This window comes from Etheostoma spectabile, chromosome 8 (genome assembly GCF_008692095.1).
Source record: "Etheostoma spectabile isolate EspeVRDwgs_2016 chromosome 8, UIUC_Espe_1.0, whole genome shotgun sequence".
In the NCBI taxonomy this organism is placed as follows: domain Eukaryota; kingdom Metazoa; phylum Chordata; class Actinopteri; order Perciformes; family Percidae; genus Etheostoma; species Etheostoma spectabile.
Genome location: NC_045740.1, coordinates 10,511,634 through 10,534,397, shown reverse-complemented (window position 1 = coordinate 10,534,397; position 22,764 = coordinate 10,511,634). Strand labels below are relative to the sequence as shown.

At 39.3% G+C, this 22,764-nt stretch overlaps 2 protein-coding genes across 10 annotated transcripts in view; both read right to left on the bottom strand.

Moving 5' to 3' along the window:
* LOC116694723 (voltage-dependent calcium channel subunit alpha-2/delta-1) overlaps positions 1-1,974 on the bottom strand; it is a 72,492-nt gene extending 70,518 nt beyond the window's left edge. Inside the window, 1 exon segment of the mRNA XM_032524585.1 lies at positions 1,693-1,974. Coding sequence (XP_032380476.1) covers positions 1,693-1,781 — 89 coding nt within the window. The 5' untranslated portion in view covers positions 1,782-1,974.
* Positions 1,975-6,073: 4,099 nt separating this feature from the next.
* Positions 6,074-22,764, bottom strand: part of pclob (piccolo presynaptic cytomatrix protein b) — a 57,549-nt gene continuing 40,858 nt past the window's right edge. For 7 of the 9 annotated variants that reach the window (XM_032524471.1, XM_032524474.1, XM_032524477.1 and 4 more), the window contains 18 exons: positions 20,979-21,067; positions 20,778-20,853; positions 20,538-20,663; positions 18,284-18,392; positions 17,998-18,065; positions 17,660-17,901; positions 16,991-17,038; positions 16,768-16,898; positions 15,854-15,880; positions 15,316-15,409; positions 14,324-14,395; positions 13,613-13,910; positions 13,037-13,231; positions 10,803-10,944; positions 10,620-10,678; positions 9,769-9,906; positions 9,500-9,645; positions 6,074-9,261 (listed from right to left, as the gene is read on the bottom strand). In XM_032524471.1, the coding sequence (XP_032380362.1) occupies positions 9,118-9,261; positions 9,500-9,645; positions 9,769-9,906; positions 10,620-10,678; positions 10,803-10,944; positions 13,037-13,231; positions 13,613-13,910; positions 14,324-14,395; positions 15,316-15,409; positions 15,854-15,880; positions 16,768-16,898; positions 16,991-17,038; positions 17,660-17,901; positions 17,998-18,065; positions 18,284-18,392; positions 20,538-20,663; positions 20,778-20,853; positions 20,979-21,067 (2,204 nt within the window). In that variant the 3' untranslated portion in view covers positions 6,074-9,117. Of the gene's footprint in view, positions 9,262-9,499; positions 9,646-9,768; positions 9,907-10,619; positions 10,679-10,802; positions 10,945-13,036; positions 13,232-13,612; positions 13,911-14,323; positions 14,396-15,312; positions 15,671-15,853; positions 15,881-16,767; positions 16,899-16,990; positions 17,039-17,659; positions 17,902-17,997; positions 18,066-18,283; positions 18,393-20,537; positions 20,664-20,777; positions 20,854-20,978; positions 21,068-22,764 lie in introns of those variants that run through there. The other 2 variants (XM_032524475.1, XM_032524479.1) reach the window with 2 other exon arrangements.

Here is a 22,764-nt window from a genome sequence, read left to right as displayed (position 1 = left end):
GAATGATAGCCGTGTTTAACACGCAACAGTAACACGTGACCATAACACGTGACGTTACCAACATTCTATTTAACATAACGGGCATAGTCTTAAACACGTAGTTAATGTTGTGAAACTTTTAAAAAAATACTTAGGTTTAGTAAATCATCAGGGATTGCCATGTAATTAGTCACGTAAAACTACTAAAATGAGGACATAACTGCGCCAAGGAGGTCCTTGCTGTTGGCTGCCTTTTAGTTTTGCATGGAACACAAACCCCGGACTCCTGAGTGAAAGTCCTGTGTTTGTTTGCCACACTGATGGTAGGCCTACGTCCACATAGACATTTTTTGACAGCAGGGATCGCCCAAGTATTGGATGCCTGGGGGTTAGCAGTTATCAATCAATAAACAATAAAAAGTGAAGAAAACAGACTACACTCTCCTACAACCACAAAGGCTGCACCTGAATGAATGAACTGATTGGGCTGCTTCCCCTGGATTTCAAAACAGACCACCATGATGGCCTGTTTAGATTTTCTCTTATGTTATAAAAATTGTTCACCGAAGTGTGTTTCTAAAAACATTTTATGTGAGAAATAGGCTATGCAGTTGCAAAATCTGTCTAAAGTTAGATCCACAACTTGAGTTTTGGAGAGGTGGCGAGTAGAGCTGGATGCCCCTGATTTGCATAAAGTTGCCCAGCTGCCTAGACAATGAATGGGAAGTGTCCAATTGACACTTGCAAGTGGACACATACCACAACACGTAGTCATCTAACTTACTTCTTTGCTCATGTGTTAATTCCTATGGCCGCTAGATGCTGCTGCCATACAGAAAATGTAAATATGGGTCGTTGCTTGCACAATCAACCTATATTGTTGTTTTCTGGGTGAACAAATAACAGTTAAATCTATTATGATTGTTATTATTATTTTTATTTTTAGTTAGTTGTGAACACAAGATGTTAATTTTCCATCTGACTCAAACTCTTGAATTAAATGTGAATTATACCTTCAATGTATATTGTTAAAAAATGAATGGTTGGGACATAGGCTCATGTGCTGTTGGATGGCTCTTACTGTAAACATTTGTTCAGGTGAATAATGCCAAAATTCTAATTGTAAACTTGTTTTTAAGTTTGAACTTTGAATTACTCAGCTGAATGTAAAGGAACATATAATATATAAGTCCAATAACTCTGATTTTGCTAATGAATAATTGGATTGTTTTGTCAAATTTCGGCGAAATGTTGTTTATTACAGGAGAAATAATAAACCAAGACTTGACAAGATCGTTGCAACCAGTCAGGGTTAAGGGTCACAGACAAGGGCCAATTTTTGTCATTTTACAAAAAGGAACAGGACCAGACGAAGCCACTGCAACTCCTCAACTTCATAGAGGAGCTGTCACGGAGCTCCGTGTCCACAGAGAGACACAAACGGCCCATTACGGTAACCAAAATTAATTACCGCGTGAAGGCGAGCAGTCAGGAACGTTTACATATTGTATAGACTACCTTCAAGATGACCACTGGTGCACGAATGAAATTATCTGCCCAGCCCTTTCTCACACCCCCAAGCGCCAACACACAGTGTGGCTCATTAATGTAGCCCAATACTTGTCTCCAAATGACGAGCACTTGAAACAAGGAGTCTGCAAACCAGAACATGAACTGCTCGAAATAGGATTATAGAGGCTATAGCCTACTTACATGAGTTGTGTGGGAAACTGCGATGCCACTGTCCCGTTCTGCAATGATAGGACCAGAAACACCCAGGCATGTACCCTGCAGGTATTCATTGTAAAAAGAGGGGGGAAATTCCCCGACGCGCGTCAACACCAAATGTGCTCCGCTCCCCTTCGCCACCGATGAATGGGAGCGCGTGCAGAAGCAGCGGGAGTGGCAGTCTGTCACTCCCTCACAGATTAACGAACCCTGACACCTCTAATCTGAGCACCCGGCCATCCCGCGCTCTAACAGGTACTGAAGCTGGATATCCAGTCTCTCTCTCTCTCTCTCTCTCTCTCTCTGTCTCTCTGTCTCTCTCTCTCTCTCTCTCTTTGTGTGTCTCTCTCACTCTCTCTCTCTCTCTCTCGCTCTCTCTCTCTCTCTCGCTCTCTCACCCCCCCCCCCCCTTTTTAATTCAAAATAGTGGGAAAAAAATACTTTTAACAGTGATAATTGTTAGTGACATGACCTAATGCAATTAAAACTATCCCCATATTATAAAACCTTTTTTTCTATAAAGCTCTTTTTTTGTTTTGATCCAAAAAAGCAACACTCTAAATTAATTATTTTCAAATCCTTCCTTTCGGCTATGTCAATCCTTATTTGGAGCCACACATTTTTTTACCTCCTTGTAAAGAAACACCTGCTAAAAGGAGGGTCTGACCACAGGTACCACACACACACACACACACACACACACACACACACACACACACACACACACACACACACACAAGGGCACGCACACTGAATACAGATGCAGGTTTGGCTCTAATGCCCTACAACCTTTCAATTCCTACAACCTGAAGGGATGAAAAAATGTACAGGCTTTAATGACACAGTCTTCGCCAGTTGCCATCAGTCATCCTGGTAGCATGAGTGGCAGCGAGCAGAGAAACTGTCACACATGTGAATCAGTGCTAGTGTGACAGATCTATTGATTTCACACATAGTGTAAAATCGTGTGTGCAAAGTACAGTAAGAGCCCAATAAATCTTAGTGCCATCAATCCTACCTGTTTTTGAAGATTTAATTTGAAGCTACACGCTGCACATCAAACAAGAACGTATAAATTATAGAATATATACAAGCTCCTGCACCACTGTAGAATGTAAAATCACAGTTTCTGTCATGATTTGGAATTAAGAGCATCAACACTTTGATTGAATACGTAGTGTGTGTGTGTGTGTGTGTGTGTGTGTGTGTGTGTACGTGTGTGTGTGTGTGTGTGTGTAAGTAAGTAAGTAAGTAATTCAGGCCTGGAGGTAGGGCAGGGCAGCACAAGCAAGATGCTTGGGGATTTGGTTATCAATCGTTGCTTGGCAACCACACCATCTCTCGTGTCTTCTCACTCCCCTTCTTCCTTTCCCCCATTTCACTCTTTGTTTCTCCCATCCCCACCTCTCCCCCTGCTCTCACTGTACTGCACTGTTGCTCTTCCACGCTCACTTTCTCCACTATTCTCATCCCTTCACTCACTGTCACATCCACATTCACTCTCAGTACACCTTCCTCACACTCATTTCCCCCAGCCCAGGAACAGATGCATGGAATAAAGTAAGTGAATAGTGAGGAGGAGGAACATAATAGCAAAGAGCAGCATGCAGAGAATAGAGGCCTCCTCTGCAGACATCCCCATTCAATGCTTTTTTTAATCAATTGGGAAAAAAATCTTACTCTAAAGAGGTGTCAGAAATGCCTGTGCTTATAAGACTAATACCCTAGGTTTGCCCTATCTTCCATTTGTCACTCCACACAAAGTGGGAATTCCCAAATAATATAAAATATTTTTTTACAGTAAAACACATTAATAGGCCCAAAACTAATTTGCACATACTTTTTTTTTTTTTTTTAGCCAAATGGGCTTATCCTGACTTCAGAAGTGAGAACCACCTGCAAAAATGAATTTGAAATATCTGGTAACAATATTGATGTTAAAAATAAAACACTGGTTACGGATCAGTTATACTGCACAATGAAGGTTGGGGTTATTTGATAGAGGATACTGCCATCTGCAGGTAGTTCCTCATAATCACAAGAATCAGTTTCTGTTAAAGAATCATGATTTTCTTTTTCTCTCTCTCTCTCCCTCTCTCTCTCTCTCTCTCTCTCTCTAGATATATATATATATATATATATATATATATATATATATATATATATATTATATATATACGTGTTTTTGTTCCTTCAGTTCCTCTGTTGATTCAACTATTATACAAATATGAATCAATAAATACACTTTAGTCTTAAAGAACCACATCTAGCCATTATTATTACCAAGCCATTATTTAATTTTAATTTATTGGTTGACTTTACATAAAAAACTTCATGCTTAATGTAATAATGAAGCAAATTGAAAGATGTCCAACATTTGATATCAGAAAAGCAGGGGGTTCAGATGCCAGGTGTCTTTAAATGTATTTAAATGTAGGCGCTATGAAAATATGTTGTATTTCTGCACCTGCTATTCTCACACAAATTTACAAAATGAACTTTCACATGTTGTGATTGAGTTCTAAGAAATGAGCACCAATACTGATCAAACATCTTGTTTCTATTTTTTTTTCCTTACTTTTTTATAATTGAATTTCCTTGTTTTCTCACATAAAAAAGAAAATGATCATAAATGTGATCTCGCAAGGGTGAATGGCAAATATGAACCATAAATGTTGTAAATATCATTGGTTACTGAGCTATAGAAAGCATACATTAGGTATTCTATTATGGCTGTATTAATTTAAAAGCCTAATAATGTAGTGGGTCCACCAGACTCGGGAACATTGGCTGTGTAAATAAATATGAACACCACACAGGGGTTAAAATGTATCAATTCTTCATTTGTCATATCATAATCATCACAATCACAATTTAAAAAATAAAAATTCCAACCATGATCGATTTGCCTGCTTTGCTTGACCCTTGAAATCCTCCTTGCTTGGTAAATTGTTGTTGACTTATAGGTTGGGTTCAAACAGGGAAACATTAACAATCTTTTATCCGGGGATGGAAGAAATCATTAGATCCTTTACTTGAAAATAATAATACCACAGTGTAAAATATGCAGTTACAAGTAAATGTCCTGCACTCTTAATGAAAGATGCAGTAGGTAAGACTTGTAAAACTAACTTTCTGTCATATTTGCTGAAACTGACCCAATTTTTTTGAGTAGAACTAGCTGTATGGTGTTTTTTGCCTCCAACGTCAGCTGTCAAAAACTTGGGGTTTTACTTTTGATTGCAGCATGAAATCTGACAAGCAGATCAGTAATGTTGTTAGAAGGAGCTTTTTCCAGCTTTTTCTGCTGGCTAAAGTTAAGCCTTTCCTGAGCAGGCATGACCTAGAAAAGGCCATTCATGCTTTTATTAGTTTAAGGTTGGACCACTGTAACGCTCTCTATGTTGGTCTGAATCAGACCTCCATCTCACGCCTTCAGCGTGGGCAAAATGCTGCTGCTCGCTTTTGAACAAATACATCTAGACGTGCCCATATCACTCCTGTTCTCTACCCCCTGCATTGTCTCCCGGTGTGTTGTAGAAAAGATTTGAAGATGTTATTGTTTGTTTTTTTAAAGGCTTTAAATGGTCTGGCCCCAGAGTATTTGTCTGAAAATTTAACTTTGCGGGAGCACAACCGGTCATTGCGGTCTTCAAATCTGCAAGTTTAAGAAGACCCATGTCCATCATATTTGGAGGGAATAGTTCTTTTTACTCCACTGCATTAATCTGAAGGCTATAGTTAGTGCTACTTGTTACTTTGCATGTTTAGAAAACACAAAAAAAATATAATCAACAAATAAATGATGCATTTTTTTTCCAGCAAGGCAGTATGTAGAGTGGTTAGAATGAACTTTTACCACACATTGGTAACACATTGATGCATCAGTAATTATAATATAGTAGGCCTATATTATTCTGGGGCGTTCTGCATAATGAGTACTTTCACTTTTGGTACTGAAACGGAGGATTTGACATGGATGTACTTTTGCTAAGGTAACATGTAAAATGCATCATAGTAACAGAGCATTTCTACACTGTGGTTTTGCTGCTGTAGTTACATATATGTGGTGGAAATGCACTTGCCCTTGAGAAGGTCTAATTATTAAATGGTGATTAAACTACTCCAAAAAATAGTGTTGCAGAGGAGTTATTTTGTTACTGCAAATGTGCCTTTTATAGTAAAACACACAATGTGCATCACTTTGTCACCATCTTGTGGTAGTATCAAGAAAGGCAGTCTGCACTGCCTTTCACAGTGTCATTATGACTATTATCCTTTAAAAAGCTGTATGGTCTTGATTTAGGAACAACAAAATAGTATTCCAAATTCAGTTTCATAATAAAAAAAAGCCCAACTCTGCATGTGTAATATAGCTCTTCTTAATATTTATTCTTTTATTCTTTAGACTCAGGGGAAACAGCTGATCTTTTACAGCACAATTTGCATAATATCTCTACACATCCTGTGTACAACCACAAAACCATAACATTAGATTCTTTGTTTTTACACTGAGTGAAAAACAAGACAATTGTACAAGCATATTTCTTTACAGTCAGCATACGGATAAATCTATACATATTATTTCTCTTTTTAAACATAATCTGTAGGCAAAATATACAGACAAACCATCAACAAAACATGCAACATCCAAAACACAAAGTCTCAGACAACTATTGAAGTTGAACAGATTTTTTTCTCCCTTTGTGTTGTTTCAGTCGTTTACAGGACGTGGTTGCACAGGCAGTCATTGGTTGACAGCACATGTTTTGATTACACAGTCAACTCCCCTTATACAACTATAGACACACATTGCTGTACAATAAGTCTTTTGTGATTTTTTTTTCGACACTCACATGCTCAGACTTTGGACGATATAAACATTCAATCTTTGTAGAAAATAAACACTTTATGTACACATGTCAAAGGACTTGAGTCACATCCACACCCCTCAGAACAACAACAAATGGATGGTTTCACAAATACAGGCAACAGCAGATCGGAACAAACAGTAATTAGCTTGAGGAAGGTCTAATGAAACACGAGGGGTCATGATTGAGCATTGAGGGACTATGTCTCATTTACTGTACGTTGTACACAGACTGATAAATAGACTATGAGCATGATGAACTGTGAGGGTAATTTCTCCCCCGGTTGTGCATTGTCTTTAGGAACCCCAACGTGTTTGTATGTTTTACTTTTGCCACATAGATACAAAATGCACACCACAATATCTTCTGCCACCACATACACCATGATTCAGCTCATTTCAGTGCAGAAACACAAAACACATAATCTTGCATGTCATGACAGTTAAAATAAGACAAGAAAATAAACAATGTAATAAGTGCACACGCTCCATGTAGAAGTTAACAGCCGTTAACATCAATTTATATTATAATCAGTAAAAACAATCCATATATTTAATATTTTCTTTTAATGATGTACAAATTAAAGAACTTTTTTATACAAATTTCTTTTAGAGCATATCTTCACAGATATAACATTAAGTTCCAAAAAAAAAATACATTCAAACACATTTATGTTGCATAGAATTAAGAACCAATGGGTCTGGAATAAAAAAAGTAAGGTTGGCACAGCAAATTAAACATCTCCAAAATTAACCACAATCCCTTCTTTATTATATATTTTTTTTGTTATCCTTTGCTATATGATTTAAGTGACATCGTGTTCTAAGTGTCTTTGTTGTTTCCTCTGTTATATTTAATTCTTTAAAAAATTGCATCAGCCCTGTGATATGCCTAAATACACCGACAGTAGATCTGAAGGTCATGCGTTAGTGTTTTTTTTCTTTTTCTTTCTATAGATATGGAGGGATAACATTACAAGATGAATACATGGGTCACCTGCTCCAAATTAGTACTGAGACTTGGCCCCCATCTAATTGAACTCCAGTGGGCCTGAGTGAGTGTTTTGGTCACAGGCAGTGAAAGAGGCTGGTTTACCGTGTTGCGGGAGTCACAGACATAAAAACCGCATAGTGAGTTTTACAGCACGGCCGGACACACAGAGAAACCTTAACATTTGATGGGTGAGAACATTGTTTTTTTTTCATTTTGAAATTATTTTTAGGTAAAATTCAGACCAGGGGGCTTTACTAATACACAGAAAGCAAAGCTGTCATACTGAAGCGATGACAGTTGCAGATCCACAGATGGTTTTGACTCAACTTGTGTAAATTACATGTTCATTCCAACAGTGTAATTACATGATGAGCTACACAGAAAGAAATATTAGCATACTCTGACCTACTCTGAGCTCTGAACTACTACAGCCTTAAAGTGAATTGTCGTACTTATGACACAGATGTGATAAACTCTTGTCCTCCTCTACAGTTGGCTTGTAACTTTCCACACAACAAGTGTTTTAGATCAAAATGCTGTTCATTTTGTTGAAATTCTAACCTACCTTACACAATAGCATGGATCACTGGATGTTGACTTTGACCTTTAAAATGTGTAATCACAGCCCTGTTAAATATCTAATGGTGCATCAGTGTGATCAGAGGTCCACATTCACAAAACGGCTATTAAGACTGCCTACACCATAGATGAAAGTAGTCTACTGGATTGTCAGTGCGTCACCCACAACCTTAAACAGAGAGCATATGTCTATATTTTATTATAAATAATCTAGTGACAAGAGAACAACTCTTATACATTATATTGTATTTAGATATATTCTGCATCTGATATCTTTGTATTATATAAACATCACACTGTACAATGTGGTTTCTCTGTAATCCGCATGTGTGATATCTACAATCTGTAGTGCTGTACAATTTGTCTTCATCCCATAGCAAAAGTCAACAGTCCGACTACTTTTTTACCTCTTTTTACATGAAACTAAAAGACTATCGTACAAAAGAACATTACGCATTCCTTCATCATTAAGCATTTCAAGACCACTGATTTTCACACACATCACAACCATAACTTGGGCATTTCAACAATGAAAACACAATGCTATTTCAGTTAATGATCAAATTCAATTTTTTCTTCATCTTTCCTTCTGAAAGATATGTTTGTTTAGTTGCACAACACCGAAACAACAAAGTCTCATGTGAATCATGGTGTGGAACTAAGGTAAGAAAGGCAACCCAGCTCTAAAAGCCATATTGCTGCATGTTTCAGTGCCTGCTGTGGTATTTGCATGTTTGCATCCCACAATCAAGCACAGCCAGCACAAACTTGAAATGAGGTGGACATGTGGGCTGGCAGTGTTGGACTGATAAAGTTGTAATGGTATTAGCACATAATTCCCTCCTTCTTAAAACTTCTGAAACAAGGAAGTGAATTAAATGGATCTTTTTTAATTCCACAATTTTTGCTCTTAATCATCTCTGAACTACTACATTCTGTCTTCACCTTTCATCTATCTGGACGGTGCTCAGGGGTTGGTCTGAGTGGAGCTGACGAACAGTTTGTGCCAGCTGACCACTCTCTTCCTCATGTCTACCTTGTCTAGCCAGATGTAGGCTTCCCCTATCAGGGTCTTCTTCATGAACTTGCCTCCGTTGGACACCAAGAAAAGCTGGAAATACATGGGAGAGAGAAAAAGATTTGTTATGGCTGACTCTGTTGTTATCAAATTGTTAGGGTTTGTGCTTTGTCAGCTCACAGACTCATTCTTTCTTAAAAAGTGCACAGGTAAAGCACGTTATTCAGTATGAATAATGCAAGCACCATTGGGCGACACATGCTTGAGAGGTAGACACAACCAGGTCCATATCTGAAGGTCTGCAACTGTTGTATTTGGTGGCCTGTTGTACCTGTATGGAGTGTCCAGTTGAGTTGAGGGGGAATCTGAAGGTCTCATTGAAAGAGGGCTCTCTGTCATGTCGACAAACTCTGGTCTTCTTCTTGATGATCCTCTTCTGAGTGGCTACATTTACCACATACAACTTAACGTAAAGGTCTGAAGACAAATTAGATGCATCATGGATATGGATTAGTGAAGATGCAAACTATTTAATCTTTCTCAAAACACAGCCATATACTTGCACTCATGCATGTGCACAGACAAACACTACTTCCAGACCTGGCAGGTGGTCAGGGCTTTTGAATTTATAAGTGATATTTCTGCATTGAAGGATCTCCAAGACCAGTTGGTCGCCTTCTGTCTTCACCTCCTTCTTGAGAGCCACCTTGATCTCCCCCATTACTTGTGTTTTACCGCCTAAAAAATAAGAATGAAAAGAGATGTGGGTGATGTAGATTTCTATATGTCTGTATTCCCTGGCTGAGCCCTTGGCTAAGTACCTGCAGGCAGATTCCTACAGTTGCAGAGAAAAGTGTGTTCTCTTAGGATTATTTCAAATATTTAACAAGTATGCATTTCTAAAACTGGACTCATAGCAGAACAAAAGCAGGTCAGGGAACATCTTTCCTGTTTCACAGGTTTTTTAGACCATGTCTATTATGTGCCTCTATTGATAATTAAGTGTAAGGGATTTTAGTAAGATAGGCTAATTTAAATGAGTGGTTAGGCACCATGGAAATTACTTCCTGACCCTCATCTGTGTAACAGCTGCCAGCTACAGCCTATGACCTTGGGCTTTTTGTTGCAAATTGTAACTAGAGATGGAAGATAGGCACCCTGACACCTGAGCTACATGAAACGTAGATATAGTTATGATAGCTGGTAGGATAGGGTGACATCCACTTCTCTTCCATCATCCCAAGCCATGCATTAAGTCATTAGGCTGGGTAAATAATGATTATTGACAATACCCACTTAACTAAGCATTTGACTCCACAACAAAATAGAGTCATTATGAAAACACAGTTTAGAGGTGGTTAAAACAGGGTCATAGTAAATAAATGTTTTCTGATGTTATACAAAGTGTCCAGCAGATGGAGACCTACAACCAAGTAACAACAAAAACTTGCCTTCATTTTCTGGGGTCCCTAGTTGGTTTTTGTCGGTGCCGTTAGGAATAGTCTTACCACTGTGGGAAGAACACAAACATATGGGCATCATCAGATCTATGGAATGGAAAACATAATTTTAGGCATTACTGTCAGCCTTGAGCATTACTGGATGTGCTAAGAATGAGCTACAAATGGTCTTACATGCGTGGCACTTGAAATATGGCACTGTCCACTCCAGTCCCCGCCCCCTCTTCCCCATCCAGACCTCCATAGGCGTCTCCCACAAGACTCGGGGCAGACAGCACCACTGACCCTGAGACATCTCCCAGTCGGTGTCCTGGTCCTGAGGGTGGCAAGAGGAAACATGATGGTGAGGAAATCTATCTATCTATCTATCTATCTATCTATCTATCTATCTATCTATCTATCTATCTATCTATCTATCTATCTGTGTCTGTCTGTCTGTCTGTCTATCTCAATTATTTGTACACAACAACGGACAAAGAATGTCTTCATGCATGCATGTCCAACAGAAACACTTAGCACCCCCAGCTATCCCTCACTGACAGTGACGCATAACTTTGACTGAGCATCACATAACAGCAAATCAGGGGTGGGACAGATCAGCATAGATGACAGCTTGTCCTTTAGCAGTGCAGTGAGAATCCCCTCGGTTAACGCGTCAAGATCACAGCAAATCCCTTCACTAAAAATAAATCCAAGTGAATATAGGGTGAGGAATTATGAATGTTCTTTTATGATCTTCATTATATTCTCTCGGGTCCTAGCTGCTGTTGAGTTATCATATACAATATGAAAGAGCGTGATTAGTTTAAGGTGTATGTGAAGTGTTTCTGTCTAGACTACGGGTGGAGACATTCTTTGCCTTCTTGATTTCAGTGTCCACTGCATCCCTTAGCTTTAGAGTAACACAATAACTAATAATCTGTGGCACAAATAGTTGGACAAGCCATTTCTATAGCCATGAAAACACAATTATATCAATAACAAAAGAAACAAAAAAAGACACGCGCATGCACACTCAGACATTAACAGACTTACATGAAAAGAGATGTTTTGCAACTTCAATTATTTACACATTTAGTTATAAGGCTTTTGTTTCTCATCTTTTAAAAAAAAATAGTTTTTAGTGTTATTACATTATGGTTAAGTTACGATTAATAATATTTAGCATATTTCCTATGTTGCCTCACCTTCCCTTGACACTTCTGTTCCTCTCATGGTTAGCTGACCGCTTTACTCTCATTGGCCGGTGAGTGAGCCTCCTGTTGACATTTGAACCTCTTGGTGTGTCTGTGTTTCCTGGTTTGACTGGTTCAGTCTCAGATTTGTGTCCCATTTGTTTTAGGCGGCAGGTTTGGGAGAGGATTGGGTAGGGAAGGGGAGCCTGTGTGCCATACCAGTATGTGTCTGTGTGTGTGTGTGTGTGTTTGTGTGTGTGTGTGTGTGTGTGTGTTTGCGCGTGTTTGTGTGTTTTGTGACTTATCTAAGGGTTCACATGCACACAGAGAGAGACTGCAGCATCACAAAGTCCTCAGTGGCCAGGGAGCAGTAACCAGGGAAGCTGTAACTGCATGCTCAGTAAATAGTTCTGACACTGGGCTAACTTATCTTAGAAAGCTATGAAAACAAAGTTCTTCATTTTGAGGACATCACACTAAAGATTATGCATATACATGAATAGTTATTGTTTAAATTGTGTTAATATGGTACGAGACATGGGGTACTGCCATCCCAGTTTGGTTTCTATACCGGGGTTGAATATCTCCACACTTGTGTTCTGTAGAAACCATGTGCTTGGGATTGGCACATGCACAATTCAAGAAAAAACAGAGGGGTCTGGGGCTCTTATTTTAGAGCTAATTAAATATATATTGTTTATTAGTTGTGTTATAAATTGTTAAACTCCTCTGCTGTGTTAGTGTAATAACTCAGTAATCTAATAACTTTATGTCCTACTAAAGATATCGAAACAGGCAGCAAAATGTTTAACAGATGGGACATGCCAAATACATTATTTGTGATATTTACTGTGCTGAATGTGCCAGATTCATATACATTTAATTTCAGATTTAAAGACTGAATATAATGTTTTTTTATAGCAAGTTTAGGTTTTGGTATACCTCCGATGTTTAGTCTTTTTTCTTCTATCTTGGATTTTTAGTGACTGTATTAGTAAGATTGATCTAACTTGGAGGAGTCAAAAATTCAAGTAAAATTATTGCTCAAAACAAATCACTCTGTGCTCACAGAAAACTAAGTAAGACAAGGAGTGCAGAAGGCAAAGGTAAAATGTTAAAGAGGTGAACGCACAGCAGTTCAGGTTTTCATCAAACGTTCTCAACAAAGCTGGCATGCGCAGGAAAAAGGAAGCATGTCATAGGAAGTGTGTCATGGGTAGGGACAGGATTTACTTGGTTGCAGGCGGGACTGTTGCACGGCAGCCTCGGCAGCAGCAATTGCTATCCCAGCATCCTCAAGGTGGGCCTGAGTGACGCTGCTCTTGCTTTGGCTTCGGGAGGGCCCATGGGAGCGCAGTTGGCCATCAGAGGAAGACTTGGAGCTGCCTGGGCTGCTGTGTGACTTTTCCAAAGGCATCATCTGCATGTCTGTAGGAAGAAGAAATGGAAGGTCATGAATGCTAATGGGTTGAGATGATGGACTGTAGATGATTCCACACTGTTAACAGTATTATTTTTATCTCCTCCCCAACAGTCTTTATTGTGCCATTTACTGCAGCAGTTGACAAGCAAATGGAATGTGATAACAGCTGTCAAGAAATGATTAGCAATTTTTTTTTTTATGGTAACAGCCTCTATTTCTACGACAGTTGAGTGACCAGTTTTATGAATTATGTTTATTTGTTGCAAACGGAGACCTGCCAAGGCTAATCAGTGTCATGATGTGTCATTTAAACGGATTCATAGAAATGAGTATGTGTATGAGTAGTTCCCAGCCTAAAAACAAGTACTTATTGGTGATTATTTTACCTTTGGCTGGATCAGGGAAGATTCCATGGCTTCTGCTCTTGATTACAGAGGTTTTAGGCGAATCATGACTCCCATCCGGTCCATGACCCTGTTCCATACCATGCCCAGGCCCCATCCCAGAGCCTGACATATGGCCTAGGCTGTGTCCCTGACCATAACCCTGACCTGCACCAGACCCCGGTGGGCCTTGAGCAGCATGGTGTGCTTTGCTGTGCTCAATGCTCTCACTCTGCTCCTTCAGCGGTAGCCATCGAGGAGTGTTGTCGAGCTGGGCCGTGTTCGACAAGTCAATCAACACCTGAGACAAAATTAACATACACAAAGCAGTGACATTGAGAGAAAGAACAAAAAATCCAACACTGTAAAACAAAGCCCAACACAGGTAAACAGGTAGAGAAAACCTCACTGATACAAAGAGAGGAATTTGTATGAAGGTAGATAACAGGACAGTGTGTGCAAACAGTCTCTTTGCTAAATAATTGTAATGCATACTTCATTAAGCCCACAATGAATAGCACTACAGATGTACAGGCATGAAGCAAAGCTTGACTTGGGAGTTTGTAAGAGGAGGGGGTTATTCTAGTAATATTAGGTTGTTTTAAGAAAATTTGATTGGTCCTTCGAAAAACAGCAGAATCTTTTTGTGTGATGTAAACACAAAATGCATTTGACATTTTCAGACATTTTTATTCAGATTCCAAAAGCACTCACTTCTCCAAGGAAGTCATTGGAGGAGGACCTGTCATAGTCCCAAACTGTCACCTCCAGCGTCTTTTTCTTTAACTGGATAGAAAGAGTGAAGAAGGAGAGAGGGGGCACAGATTACGATAAGGGATTTTTGCATATGTATGTATGAGGGAGAGAAATGTGTATGTGTGAGTGTGCCTGTGTTTGTGTGTTGGTGGAGGAAGCGTGAAATAAAACAGGCACGCTCTGTGTGCAGTGCATGAATTAATGCAAACCTTTAATAGGCGGGTCATTTACTGTTATAAGCAAGGAAGTAAGGATTCACATTACATGTGGTTGGTTCCAATACATGAACCTGCATGTGTGAATAAACTTGTGAATGTGTATATGTATATGTGAAGGTGTAGGAGGAGTTGGAAACCTATCTCAAAGGGTGAGTGGGCGAAAAGTCAATGCAGCAGCATTTCTGAGGCTGTGATTAACAGGAGGGAGCCCGAGAGGAGACAATGAAGGCCTCTTTTCTCAGACCACTAAAGCTAGCGGATCTGCACTCATCTCACTGTTGTAATTAAAGTCTGGGTGGTGTCTCTGTCACTAACAACACATGTTCCCATATACACAGTAACCCTTGCAGAGTAACAGACAAGCATACAGGCACATGATTATCAAGTTGACATCAATCTTTTTTTCAAAATGACACGTAAGCTGTTGGTTTTGAGACTGCGTTGGAGCAGAAATGATGGTTGTTAACTTGAGTCTTGGGAGTGAGGACATCACTGATAAGAGGTTGCAGAGGGATACGAAGAACAGCCCTGGGGACAGGGCTTAGGATAGAATCCTAATAAGAGTATGAGACATACACTTCATCGAAAGTGGCCCACAGCACATTCACTAACTGAACAAGCAAGACAGGTCAAAGTGTGTATGTGTGTGTGTGTGTGTGTGTGTGTGTTGTGTGTGTGTGTGTGTGTGTGTGTGTGTGTGTGTGTGAATGTTAATGTCATTTTGCACAGTACCTGCTCCAGATGAATGTTTTTGTAGATGACAGTCTGGTTCCATTCTGGGTTCATGGTCTTCTGGGCATACTTGGTCCTTCTCTTGTTATCAGCACTGATAAGTCATGATATTCAGAACGATTGGTTGTCAGTAATAATTGAAAATGTATCTTCCCTGCCTGAACCAATGGCAAACATTCACCACACTGTAATATGTTCAATGCATGTGGACTAAATAGATGCTTGTGAAATAGTCAATCTCCTGTTTTGGAGACATCATATACAAATTCAAATGTAAATGTTCTTTAAATTGTCTGTTTCGACGAAGATGCTTTTACAAAATCACAATGACTTCAGAGAAAGAAGCTTGGGAGATCTAAAGTGAGAGGCACGGAGAGAAAAAGCAATGACAGGAGTGTTCTTAAACACCATGAAATAGAGCAGATAATTGGACAAACAACAGAGGCCACAACAAAAGGATGGAAAAACACTTTGGAGACATAATTCACGGAAAGAAAAACATAACACCAACAAAAAGCAAAGATCAGCACCACACTACCTTGCATTCTGGACAACCATGACTTGGCTGAGGGAGTCCAGAAGAGGAAGAGGAGGGCAGATATCACAAACAAGAAAAGCAAAAACACAAAAAACAGTCAGAGAAGCTCAGAGAGCTCAAAAAAAAGCCAGTAAAGGATAGAGAGCTGAGGCAATCAGTATTCTCTGTAGGGTGTATCACTGTTTTAGTGCCAAATCAATGTATGTGACAAGTTCAAAAACATCAAAATGATAACAACTGGCTAATTCACTATTTTGAACTGCCGTGGTCATACCATGACTGTGCACTCTACTGCTATTGTCTGTTAAACAGCAAAGGAACCAAAGTGCTTTGCTATAGAGCTTTCATGTCTAACCTATAGAGTATGTAGTGGAGAGGGCTCATAATCACATAAACAGGTCTGATGGGGTCATTATCTCCGAGCAGATACTGTTACAGAGCATCAGATAAAGGATGTATCGATCCTTTCTTTTGCTATCCACAGGCTCTCGGGAATATGGTAGATCAGGGAAGAGGAGGAAGCCCTGGACTAGTCCAGGGCTAAAATTCTCAATTCTGTTAAAAGTGGGCAGAGTAAGCAAGAAATTCCTGTGTGTTTTCACACATGTAGGCTGTCTATGAGCAGATAGTTGAACATATTACATATAACCTCTCCAAGCTTTGTAAAAAGTCTTAAACACCCATCCATTGATTCATAGAGATTAAATCAAATTGAAATTACACTACAAATGACTGCCTCATATCATCATGTCCAGTCTCATTCTCTTCTACAAACTCGGGTAGTTAGCCAATTTCGTACAAGACATACAATATAAAGTCAGAAAGAAATAGGGGGAGAGAAAACAAGACAGACACAGAAGCAGAAAGGCAGACACAGACCAGACATCCATCACTTTAACACAGTCAAAGCTCACCCTCTCCCAGGTAAGAGGTAGACTTTGACAAAAGGGTCAGAGTAGCCGTCGTTGTCCCTCGGGGCCAGGTTTCTAGCCTGCAGGACGTGGACGATCAGGTTTCCCAGGTTCCTGTCGTAGTTGATCTGGAGCTAAGGGAAAAAGAGTGGAGTGAAGGCTGTGTGAGAACGACCAAACTACAGCTGAAAGAAAATCTCTAGCACTTCTGTAAGTGTTTTAATACCTGAATTTCTCCAGTGATGGGGTGAGGTATCCTCATTACCTCTATTGGCTAGAAAAAAATATGGGGAAGAGCGCACAATGGATTTAAATCAAATGTTTCATGAACTGACCCACAAAGAAAAGTACACACTAGACTTCAGCCACTATGCATCCATCTATCCATCAGACTCCTAAACAGTAGACAGGAGTTTATACTCATGGTTTACCTCAAAACTGTACTTAACTGTTCACATTCCTCCAGTTTGCACACTTACATTAGTTACATTTGCATTATTATTATCATTATTATTATTTTTTTTCATATGCAGGCTATTCAAATTGTTTTAATTTGTATTTCTGTAGTATATATTGTAAGTTTTCGATTTTTTGGCATTCGGTGGACAGCAAAGGAAGAATTTCCTTGTACAGGAAAACATGTTTCCTCACTGTGCTTAGGACAATAAACCTTTAGAACTTGAGAAACTATGCTGGCAGTAAATGGTGCCCTGACTACACTGTTGAAAAATAATTCATTCAGACTAGATTTATGTATTAACCTCTGACATATAAGCCAGTTGTTCAATATCTATATTCCTCTTCGTCATCACATTGTAAACTTAAACTCTTCACAACAAAAGAGATTGTTTGAGATGAAGCAGCAGAAAGCATGCTAACAGGTCAAATCCACAACCTTTTGTCGTTGTTTCTTGTTTATGGCAGGAGATGCAGGCTGGCCGGGGCTTGGTACACCGCTGGAAGCAGCCGATCCAGGACCCGAGTGGAGGAGGGCAGAGCGCTCCAGTGCAGAGAGGACCCCCAAACCCCCGGGCCCAAGCCCTGCTCCAGCCATACCAGGAGCCAGCTGCTGGGACACTTTCTGCAGTTCTGCAGCCAACTGCTTAGGATCCACTCCAGGGGAACGTTGCCCACCCACTGAGACAAATGCATATCGTAACTCACCATGTAATGTGAAATAGGTACACAGATGCATGCATGCATGCAGACTTATCAACAAATGCTTGTACATACCAGCCTTAAGCTGGACATGGTGCTCCAGGGCTTGTGGGTGCTCAGGGTCAGACAGCATATTAAGGTCGCTGTTTGGATCCATACAGGACATTTATAATGGGATATAAACCAGTGTATCTTCGCAGTAATCATAGAGTGATACTTGTTAGATGAAGGGGTGTGGAATGACAGGAAGGTAAATTAGGGAGGAGAGAAGGTGTACATAGATGCAGAGATAACACATTGCGACTAAACATGTTGGAGTTTCAGTGGGACAGAGGGGTACATCATGGCAGATGTGACTCACAGTCTCACACAGAGCTCCGCCTCTGCACACGGCTGGCCCATGATGCACTGCACTTCTTCGTAAGTCTTTCTCGTCAGAGGGATTCCATTCCACTCCAACACCTGCATTCCTGTGGTGGGATAAAGGCAGGCAGGCATTTCAGAGCCAAAAGGGTATTATCAATTCCCACACAATATGTTATGGCCTGATGGCAAATTCATTTCACCCCATCTCTGTTTAAAATGAAAGATGATTCAGTCTGGATAGTGCAGCCTACATGTTCACACAACAGAAGTAATGCTTTAATTTGTAGTATACCCAATGAGACACTTTTATAATTTTATTATCAATTTGTTTTTTGTGTTGACTTTGACATTACATTATTATAGCATTACACAAAGCACAGCAACAGGAAACTAGAGTTTTGCACACCATCTTATTTGTTATTACTCACAAAGAATTGCAAAAAATTGCATGTTAGAGGTTGAACATGTGAGACAAAACAACACACGTGAAATAGAAAATCTATATACTAATTATATAATATACAAAAATCAGTGCACAGCAAACTTGCTAGAGCTGTATGAGGACTCACGTACACAACTGAAACCTGGTCTTCAGATTAGACTTCTGCTTACGAAGCAAGTCACCAGCTGCTGTGACAGTAAAGGCTTGAATTATTATCTACATATTGTACTGCAGGAGCCAGTGCTCATTTTGATTATTCACTCTGCTCCCTCTATATATAATTCACTGTATCCACCCCCACTTTATTTCTCTTTGCTCCTGAAGGCATGTTCCGCTGCCATTCTCATAAACATCAAATTTGCATAGTTACAATTTAGCATACGCTAGAAAGTAAATACGCCGGCCTGACCACTATCCCTATGTCTTTGTTACAACTAATAATGCCATGAAAAGGGAATCCAGTCTAACCTTTTCTATCATAATAATTCCAAACTAAAAATATGAATATAACACATTAGACCAAGAAGAATTACATAATCTTCGTCCTTTACCCCCTCCCTTGTGCAATAGCAAAAGCCATGGCATTTCTTTTGGTGGAGTTATATTTAAAGAGAGAAACTAGAACCATTTGTGTTCTATCCATATCTTCAAACTGTGGAAATTTCCACTGATATTCATGCTCCCCTCTATCCAAATAATAAATATTAGAAGATTGATCATTTGAAAATTTGAATAAATGTACTGTATGTAGAAATCAAGTAGGGATTTTTGAACATTCTTAACCCTCATGTTGTCCTCAGGTCAAACTGACCTGTTTTCCTATATCAATGTTCTTTTTAACTACCCAATTGTAATTACCCAAAATAACATGATTGATTCCACACAACGCTCTTTGGCAAGTACAAATCTCTACTTTCATTAATTTTGGGGTGTCTAATTCAATTTTATAACATTTGAAATAGTATTGAGTAAAAGTTGACATATTCAAGTCTGTGATTATCCATCAACATACATTCCTTTAATTTTAGTCTAAATAATTCCTAATTTCTGTTTTTGTAACTCAAACATTAGGTTTAATTTCCTATAAATGAGGTTCATTGAACATACATTCCAAACATAACTGTAAAACTAAAGTTAATAAGTTAGTGTTAAGTGACAAACCTTGAAAAAAAAGCATCAAAAGTGTTGGAAAATGGGACAAAAACATAAAAAAGTTTAAAACATTGATTGATTTGATTTTGATTCATTGATTTTCAATTTTGACGGGAAGATAACACAAGTATTAAAAATGATGATTGTGTACTGTATGTATGTTTGTCTATGCCTGCCTTTGTGTATTTGTCTGTCTATAATGACGCTAAATATAGCCTAATGACTAACGCAGCCCAGTGCAATGGAGGTTGAGTTGACAGGCTTTTTCTGTTTGAATGTGATGTGTCGGGGAATGAGACATGACAGACCACAACACAGAAGGCTACAACAGCCTCTCACATCTCCATCTGGAATTCACTGATTCAGGCAGAGACTTTTACTGAAGGCCTCAGAAATGATATTTCTTCTACAGCAAAGTCAAATGAATGCAGCTCCTAATTTGAACATCATGTTCTCTTGTTAAATGATGGAAAAATGTAGCACTTTCCTACTATTCCAAACTTAGCTTTGTATTGTCCATTTTTCCGTTTCAAAAAATGAATTTTATATTTCCTGATTAAGAAATAATAATGACAATGAAAAATAAGCTGAAAAAAGCAAGCCGGGGCAGAAAAACAATAATTTATACCACCTCCTTTTCTCATTCTCTTCTTACCCTCTACAACTTTTCCTGTTTGTTCTGCCACACCACCAGGGATAACTTTGGCAATGTAGGCTCCAATCTCTCCTCGGCTCCCTGGAATCTCCTTCCCACCTACCACACGGATCCCAAGTCCATTCCCTGGGGGACAAATAAACATGCAAATCTTAATAAGCGTGATAGAAAAGTGATGGAAAATGATTATGTGCATATTCATAGTATGGCATGTCTCTGTGTTCTGTGTTTGCCTCGTACCTGACACACTGGTGTCCTTCGGGTCTCTCTTCAGCTTGATGCAAGTGTGAGGAAAGGCATAAGGGACCAGTTTCATCTGAGAGAGAGCATTTACAGCATCAAGAAAATAGGTTTCAGGTTCAGTGATTGACACAACATTTAGGTAAGAAAAACAACATAGTATGAAATTTGTGTGAAGAATGTTGTTGGCTTGGATCTCACCTGTCTCCTGTCTGACATGTTTCCGCTCTGTGGATGCCCTTCTCTTGGCTTATCAAACCAATCTGTGTCCTCTCTCCTGAGGTGGTAGGCTAGACAGGGAGACATAGGGGTTAACAGCCATGTACACTCACTCACACACACACACACGCCTACAGTATCCCCATAGCTTGATAAATCTCTCCTTGAAATATGGACATGACTACTTGGGCAGTGTTCAATCTTGCAATTGAGCTTTGTCACACATCCATCCCCCTTAGTACGATTACAGGAAGATCTCTGATCTGCACTGACTGGATAGATGAAAGCACAGAAATGTTGACTCTGGTCCACACTATCCATGCCAACTGTGAGATCCAATGATCACTGCACGCACTACAAGAAGGATGAATACATTTTAAGGTTTGCACTCTTCTGATAATGTCCAGTGCTCGCCGTCCCAGTGTGAGGGCTCCGTTCCGTCAACATTTTTAAAGCTGCTTTGTATTAAAGCATTGAAAGAAACCTTTGGAAAGTTTGACAAGACACTGTAGGTTTGAGTTGTCCTATTGTGTTTTTATTCCAATAATAATAATCATAATAATATAAAACTGTTTTTATAGCCATTATTGTCAAAACAATTATTTGTGCTTTACAATTTGAGGAATGAAGGGGAGAAATATAAATACAGTAAGTCCTTACCTTCCACTGTAGCTTATAGTACACAATCAAACACCACCAACTGTGAAGTGGTACTGTACTATTTTAATGTATTTATGATGTGTGCTGTGAAACCCTCCAAAGATCATCAATGTCATACAGACATGGGACACCTTTAAAGCAATGTAACATCTAAAAGACATTGGATGTATTGTGTTACATCATTGTGTTAGCATCATTATTGCAAAGCTCAAAAACCATCTAAAGCCATGTTAACAAGGCAGATTGGTGGAGAATGGTCTACATTAGAAATGTGAGTCATCACTTTGGTGTTTGATGCAACTGATTGCCACTAAGGATGGAATGTGCACAGGTGTGCCAAATGTATAATTCCACCAATGAGATGCACCCATAACAATGAAGAGAAATTACCTGATGGCTATACACACTTAGGGCTCTATTTTAACGATCTAAGCACATGGCGTGAAGTGCATGGTGTGAAAAGCATTGCACAGGTGGGTTTAGGGCTTGTCCAAATCCACTTGTGCTAGTTTGTCGGCAAAAATAAGTGTTTGTGCAACAGGCGCATGGTTCAAAATGGTTGTACTTTGGATCTACATTTATTCATTGGTGTGTTTTGGGCGTAAACCAATCAGAGTGTCATCTCCCATTCCCTTTAAAAGCCAGGCGCTTTTGTACCTTGGCACAATGCTATTATGATTGCAGATTTACACCATAAAATTTTTATTTGTAATCTTTTGCATGTTTGTGTACTGCTGCGATTCCCTGTGTGTGTAACAAGCATAGTGTGTGCACACTGTGCTTAAGCCGAGGCACATTTTACTAATGCACTGTTAAAATAAAAATGAAATGCTGCATTACTGACTTTAGACCAGGTTTTTGTTGGTCAATGAACCAATCACTTTCCGCTGCCTCAATAAGCCAAGAATTTACCTAAACACACCTCCCTGTAAAACCAGCTCCCCCATGGGCGCAAAGATGGGCACAGGTGCATTTGCTATTTAAACAATGTGGAATTTGTAAAAAAAAAATTAAAAAATAAAAATAAAAGTAGATAAAATATGCACTGCAGCAGCAATTTCATTTTTTTTTGTGGCAAAGCTTAGCATGATCACACAATAAAGGCAAG